Raw genomic sequence first — 7,649 nt, 5'->3', positions numbered from 1 at the left:
GTTGGAGGTTTTCCAAAAGACGACGAATGAATTATACATAAAAAAGGTTCATGTGCAGGGACATGATTAATATAATGTTGTCTGTATCTGACTGAAAACTATGATTAGAGTCAGAAAATAGATTTTATTAAATAAACGACCTTCACCACTCTCATGGTGCATTCACACTACAAAACTACAAAGCTCCAAATCTGCCAGTGACATTGATATTCAATCACAAATTGGCTGAAAACAATATATAAACAATAATTCAATAAAGAACATATGATATGTGGCTTGACTTGAAGAATTAAAGTGTGAAATGTGTGTTTATTCCATACACACGGTATTCTGATATGTTGCTCTTCATCTATTAATCTATTAAGAGGGAAACTGCTGCTGTGGACTGACCTCTGAATTTGGCGTGAGTTTTGAACTCAATCACCAGACGTCCGTCTTCTCTGATGTAGATCCTGATGATCTGCAGTCTGGCTGAGAGGACGCTGTCAGTCTGGATACCTGCACGCACATGAAAGAGCAGATTGTGGAAAATCCAGATGTGTTTCATTTAAATTGAAGTCGGTAGATTGCAGAAGAGATTAAAGGTCTAGTCCTGACCTGTCCTCCAGAGAACGGTGTCGTAGAAGAAGGAGAACTCCATCTCAGTGTGATGCTCCAGAGAGGCCCAGCCTCTTGGCGCCGTCACATAGATGTAGGATACGTAGAGAGGAATCTGCACCGTCAGGAAGGACTGAGCCGAGTCACGAACCTGGAAGGACAACAGAACTAGGCCTTAATGTTTGTTCTCCAGGATGGAACCACTAAGAGGGTCGTATCAGGATTTATGTAGCCTGGAAGCCAAACCAAATTCTATGTCTGCAACTTAAGTCTGTCCGTTGGGAACTGATTATGCTCCATCGTTTGGGCGGACTTCATCACAATTGTTAAGCACGGGGGTGGTAGCATCATGTTGTGTGCACGTTAGAAAGTAGAGTGCATCTCGATTGAGGAAGGCTAGTGTCTCAAACCACCTTCAGGTTTGAGACACTAGCCGGTAAGGTGTCTGCTACATGCTTCAAGTTTCTAAGTTTAAGCTTCTTTAAACTTCACAGAGGAAGACATGGCCCTGGACTGCCCTGCCCACCTGGAAGTCGGCGGTGACGGAGCCCCCGCAGACATCGATGAGCTCCGTCATGTCGTAGTAGGCGTCGAAGGTCCAGATGCAGCTCTTGAGGTTGAGGTGCTTGTAGAGCTGGATGCTCTTGGCCTCGCGGACGTTGGGGTTAAACTGGTAGGGGCGGTCGTAACCCGGCCCCAGAGAGATGCTGTCGTAGGACACGTCGTCCAGGAAACCTGTCTCTGTGGGAGGATGTGGTCAAAGGTTTTTATTAACCAGAACAAATCTACAGGAAAATGCTGAAAAACATATTCTTCCCAAATAATTTAATCAAGTTCATGTGGTCTCTTGTTCCAGCAGGTCTGTGGGATGTTTGTGACTGACCCGAGAGCCCCTGGAGGTCTTTGAGGGTGACCAGGTTGGAGCAGACGTGCTGCTGCCTGTAGATGGACTCTGACAGCAGGAAGTGCAGGTTGTGCAGCGGCATGGTGGACACCAGAGGGAGCATGCCGTCCTGATGGGGGATCTGCACCGAGATGTGGATCCTAATCAGAGACAGAAAAGAACATTTAAACAAAGATAAGAAAGATAGTCATCCGTGTTTATTAAAAAAAAAATAAAAAAAAGCCGTCCACGTAAGGTGCAGCTGCTGACCGGTTGGGGTGCTCTTTGTGCTTGACGTCCAGGTATTTGAGCGTGGCGATGAAGGACTGCGCCTGGAAGCCTCTGGCGGTTCCCGTGGTGACGGGCGTGTGGCAGATGGCGCCGTCTGTGCCGATGGTGGCGATGTTGCTCCTCAGTGGCGTCCCGAGGTGACCGGCTTTATCCCTGGCCTGGGCCACGCAGCGGACGTGGAAGCGGCGGCTGAAATAAATGCTGTCCAGGACCTGACAGAGAAAGACAGAGAAAGAGAAAGAGAGAGAGAGAGAGAGAGAGAGAGAGAGAGAGAGAGGCGTCAGGCGCCGACGAAAGCATGAATCTATACCTTTCAGGTAGGTTCAGTAATTTCTTAAAGTAGAGGTTTGATGGATGTCTCCCGACGATGCTTAAAAGCCTGGTACCTGCGGCCATAGCCGCTCTAAACCAGGTCATCCACTCAAGGAAACACAGCTTTTAATATCATGCTGTACTCTTACCCTACTTTATGTGTTTCTGTATGAAATATTTGGGCAACTAATATTATTAAAAAAGGATCAATGATGCCATCACATTCTCTGAGGCTGTAGCTGGACAATGCCAATGATTAACAGTATTTGTACAGTTTGGAATTTTCTACATTTCTGCATAAAAAATGGTGGATTAGAACCCAAGTCCAGAAGCTGAGCCAATAATACATATCAGAGAGGTGCTCCTCTAGGATTAAATCAGAGTCCATGTGTTCAGAAGTGTCTCCATCAATGTAATGAGACTCAGGTGTGGTTCAGTTCCTGGTTTAGTTTCAATAAATCAGGGATTTGTCTCAGTCTGATCTTCACAACACATGTTTGTGGACAAAGGAGCTTTCTGAGGAGCTCAGAGAAAGAGTTGTTGTTGCTCATCAGGCTGGAAAAGGTTCCAGAACCATCTCTAAAGAGTTTGGAACCCACAAATAATCCACAGTCAGACAGATTGAAGACGACTGTTCCCCTCCACAGGAGTGGTCCACCAACAAAGATCACTCCACAGAGTTCATCGACATTGCTCTTGTCTTTGTGTCTTGCATTAAATCCACCAACCAAACCCAGAGGAGAGGGGTCTAAGCCGGGCATGGACTCACCTTGTGGTTGACGCTGGTGTACGGGGTGGTGTCTGTGACCGTCTCAAAAGGGGACCGGGCCCCGCTGGTGTCAGTGGGCGCCGCCACCTCCCAGGAGAAGTGAACTTGGGTCTGGTTGATGCCGGCCTCCTCGCAGCGCTCCTTCATTACAGAGTACTTGGGGTAGTGAGGATCACAGGGGGTGACGCACACCAGGGGGTAACCTGGAGAGGGAGTCTTCTTGCTGCCCTCCTTGGTGACCTCCTGGACGTGATCGTAGTCGGCGAGAGAGACAACCTGAGGAGCAGGGAGGGAGATGAAAATAGTTGTTTTAAGATCAAATATTTAAAAGAATTCGGGGTCAAATCACGGAGCACATAATAATTTAATGGCATCCGAACATGGCTGAGCTGATATATTCATTGTAAGTGGTTAAATGTGGAAGAAATGTAAAAGGCCACAAAGAAAAAGAAAAAAGCCTGAAGGAAAATGCTGCTGCTGTTTCAGAGCTCCTGAATATGCATCACAGTCGTATCTGTGTCTGAGTGGAGATGTTTCCAGCGACAGCGTCTCTGAGTGCTAGAAACACGTTAACCTCCCAGTGCTGCAGAAAATAGACAAGTTCAGTTAAAGTTCTCGTACGATGGGAGGGGCGGGGAGGATGAGGCTGCCGGCGGCCTCCTGGTCCAGGATGGTGACTGTTGCCGTGGTGATCTCCCCGAGCACCGCCTCCACCGGGTCGTCGGGGCCGAGGACCAGAGAGAAGGACTCGTGCCACTCTCTGTCCTCATTGGACAAAATCTCCACCTTGAACAGGATGTGGTCCATTCCTACGAACAACAACGAAAAGATAAAATAAACAGACTAGCCGACACATTCTGCTCTCCTCTGAGACCCACGCTGAGGGAATTAAACACCGACCAGGGGTGAACTTGAGCACCCGGCTGTTGGGGTTGTAGTCGACTCCAGACTGGGCCGAGCCGTCCCGGGTGCTGCAGCGGATCTTGGACGTTCGATCCAGATCGCCGGTCCGGATCACCTTGATGCTGAGGACCTCGACGCCGTCTGGACCGGGAGGTTCTCTGACCTGATAGGACGCCTGTTCAAACTCGATGGTGGGAGCTGGAGGAACGGGAGAAGATGCACCCCAGTGTAAATTCTGCCTCCATGAAGGTTATAATGATCAGTTTAAAGACTCTTTATGATCACGCTGGATGATGTGTTCAGAGTTGTCTTATTTTTATCATTAAAGGCTGATTTTCAGTGAATCTCAACTATATTGAATATACAGACAATCAAAGGTATACACTGATTTTAATGTTGATCCTCAAGGGTTAAAATTGTCAAGTAACTTCAAATAAAAGTAAATAAATATTCTTAACACAACTATACAAAGACAAACTCCCTTTTGGCAGGAAGAAAACTTGAGCAGAACCTTAAGCTCAGATGGTCGTGGACCCATCTGCTTGAGGCCGGCTGGGTAATAAACAAGGATCACTGTTCACACTAGGGGTCGCACAACTTCAGATTTTATTAAAGTTGACTTTTAAGTGATGAAAGTTGAGTTGTTGCTCATAAAAACTCAATAGAAAGTAATGAAATCTATATTCTAGACCTGTTAAATACTGTGAGCTGCAGATATGTATAGCCTGTATAAAAACAGGCAGCACCTCAGCACCATTAGTAGCATTTAATAGTACTCCACGCTTTTAGATGGTCTAATAACTTTATCAAATAGCTGATGTGCAGCCTCCTTCTCTCTGTTACCACAGGACGTTTGGTGAAGTTGTTAACTGACTGCTGTCCAGAGGATTTGGACCATTCCTCTGCTAGTGTTAGCGTTAGCCTATCAGATGCACTGCAGTAGTACTTTAGTTGTATTTCAGGACTGACATGTCACGGTAGTATGGGCTTCATCTTTAGTGAAGTATTTCCACACACTTGATGAACCACTGACCTACTGGACTCCTCATCTGTCTTCTAGGAGGTGTCCATGTTGTTACTGTCACGTGATCAGTGACTAGTCCACATGATGCTTAAAGCGTCATGCTAGCTGTATTTCATCGGCTCTGAACCCGTACTCTGACCTACAGGACATCTGCTCCGATCGCTAGCTTACCATCTTCATCGTTGGTGATGGTGATGGTGACGATATCGCTCACGCCCACCATGGCGCCGCTCCAGTGATCGCCAAGCGGCGTCCCAAGATGCACCTGGAACTCCTCCTCGGGCTCGAACACAGAGTCGTCGTTGACGTGAATCGTGCAGTTCTTCACCTGACGGACAAAGAAAGGTAGAACGCATCATTAGCTTCTGAGAACAAATGACACAAATGCTACGTCAGAGTCTGGACAATTTACCTTCTCTCCTTTGAGGAAAGTGATGCGTGAGTCGTCAGCGTTCCTTCTTTCCTCAAAGTCATCCATCACCATAGCGGACATGGTTCGGGTGAAACAGCGCACCGACGACTTGAAGGACAGGTCACCGGTGCGGATGATGGGGATGTGGAGGACGCCGTCTTTCTCCTTCACGGTGTAGGAACTCTTCTCAAACTGCATGCTGGGAACTGAGAGAGAGACAGAGGGGAACGCTTAGCTCCTGGAGATGTAAACCACTCGTCAAAGTAAAGGCCGGCGTACGTACTGTCCTGGAAGGTGTCGGTGATGACCACGTTGGCTTCGTATGGCTCTTGGAGGACAGCGCCCTGAGGAGAGCTGAGGAACACCACGAAGGACTCAGGTCCTTCGATGGACGGGTTCTGGATGTCGTCCATGATGGTCAAACTGCACGTCTGTTAAAAGGGAGGTCAACAAATCGGTTCTCATATGGAGGAAAAAGACGTTTGTCAATGTTCATCATCCACATAAATGAGCTCTCTGTCCGTACCTCCTCAGTCTTCCCAGGTTTGAACTCCACCTTCTTGGAGCTGGGGATGTAGTCGACCCCTGGGCTGGCCGAGGGGGGGTCTGAGGGTCGGGTGGCGCACCACACCGAGGTCACGGAGGACAGGTCGCTGCCGTGGCGCAGCACCGGTATTTCAATTGTGCCTGGAGCGTGAGTGGAAAGAAAAGTCAGATCCTAAAATATATAACGTGGCCTTCAGCACAAAGTCTGCTTCGGTCTGATGGCCGACGGCGGTGGGAGAAATGGACCGTGAAGCTGAAATTTGCGGCTAACGATGCCGACAGTTCAAACTGCACGGTCGATGCCTTCATTCAAGATTATGTCGGAGTGCCACCAAAAGAAAAGAGAGAGGGAGACAGAAAGACAGGAAGCAGGAGAGGTTTGACACAGTCAGCTGGAATAAAAGTTTAACAGACATGTTTTATCAGGCGGTCGTCGCCACTGTCTTCTGCTATGATGTGAAGAAGAAGAAGAAGAAGAAGGAGAAGAAGAAGAAGGAGGAGAAGAAGAAGAAGGAGAAGAAGAAGAGTACCTCTACTAGATCAGCTGATGAGGAAGACAATGACTTTGAACAAGCGCCATCATGAACAATGCCCCTACTATATATATTTTATACAATATAACATATTTAATAATTTATATATCTTACAACCTACATATCTTAAATATTTATATATCTTGTATAGAGTCATACATGTATTCATATTTATTGCACAAAATATTTATACATTTCATTTTACCACGTATCTCCATATCTATTGCATTATTACATATATCTTTGTATATTTTGTATATTTTTTAATATGTATTTTAGTTTATTGTATATACACATGGTACATACATATATATGATTTTTTTTTAAATATATTTTAGTTTAGTTTTAGTTTTTATATATATTTATTTGTATTTTTTATGTATTTTTTTATTTTTTATATAAACATATATTTTTGCATATTTTACATATACACTGCTGTATAGCCTACTTTATATATATACCATTGTACATTCTACCTCACAATACTTTTATCTTTGACCTTTCATCTATCTATCCATCCATCCATCCATTGAAGTTGTTCCAATAAATTAAAGATATTACAGACAAAGAAGAAGAACTGTCAGAAAGAGACTGATAATTAGTGATATTTAAATAAACAGTATAAATGTTCAGGGTAGATATCTTGACACTGTAGTTCAGGTTTGATGTAGAGAGACTGTGAAAATGCATAATGAAAGCAGAACCATGAGGACGTCCATACCAGCGTCTTCACTGAACGTGAAGGTGGCGTTGCCCAGGGAAACAGTGGAGGCGTCGTTGGGTCCGTCGATGACCACCTTGGCCACCGAGACGTCCCCCATGCGGGCGTTGTCGGAGGCGTCCGCCAGCACCAGCTCGAACTCCTCGGACAGCTCGTACTCGCTGTCGTCGATGAGCCGGACGTCGCAGGTGGACATGCTGACGCCGGGGCCGAAGATGACGCGGTTGTCGCCGGTCATGCCGCGGCTCTTGTAGTCGGAGCCAGACTCCAGGGCCTGGAGGCTGCTGCCCTGGGCGGACTTGGCCACGGTGTAGCAGAGGGCGGACACGGTGCTGGAGGTGTCACCTGGGAGGGAAGCGGGGCGTTCATAATGTTAGTTGGAGACAGATGAAGCTCTGAAACAATGAACTGCTCCAACCTCCCAGCAGCCTTTTGGATGAAACGTCCTCAATAAACTCCATAACGTCCAGCTGTTTCAGTTTGTTTTTTTGGATGCACTATGACCTGGACGACTGAGAACCTTCACAGACAAGATGTCTTTAGGCCCGTCTTTACAGTTATGCTGAATTTATGCAACGGTATGGAATCCCTGTTACACCAAGGATTTTTCTATTGTTTTTGATGCTGTGCCCTCGGGTATTATTTCCCTTTTCAAAAA

The 7,649-nt window shown here is 46.4% G+C and overlaps 1 protein-coding gene across 1 annotated transcript; it reads right to left on the bottom strand.

The window, feature by feature from the left end:
• Nucleotides 1-302: 302 nt before the first annotated feature.
• LOC311509850 (extracellular matrix organizing protein FRAS1-like) lies at nucleotides 303-7,442 on the bottom strand. Its single transcript, XM_084575290.1, has 13 exons — nucleotides 6,992-7,442; nucleotides 5,718-5,878; nucleotides 5,475-5,622; nucleotides 5,192-5,397; nucleotides 4,951-5,107; nucleotides 3,753-3,953; nucleotides 3,474-3,661; nucleotides 2,853-3,128; nucleotides 1,751-1,983; nucleotides 1,481-1,641; nucleotides 1,124-1,338; nucleotides 598-748; nucleotides 303-498 (listed from the first exon to the last, which is right to left on the bottom strand). The coding sequence occupies exons 1-13, from the start codon at nucleotides 7,227-7,229 to the stop codon at nucleotides 353-355; spliced, it is 2,481 nt and encodes an 826-aa protein (XP_084431416.1). The 5' UTR covers nucleotides 7,230-7,442; the 3' UTR covers nucleotides 303-352.
• Nucleotides 7,443-7,649: the final 207 nt, after the last annotated feature.

Source organism: Chelon labrosus, assembly GCF_963514085.1.
Source record: "Chelon labrosus genome assembly, contig: SCAFFOLD_278, whole genome shotgun sequence".
Taxonomy (NCBI): domain Eukaryota; kingdom Metazoa; phylum Chordata; class Actinopteri; order Mugiliformes; family Mugilidae; genus Chelon; species Chelon labrosus.
The sequence above is the reverse complement of the archived record's forward strand: the minus strand, read 5'-3'. Positions and strand labels throughout refer to the sequence as shown.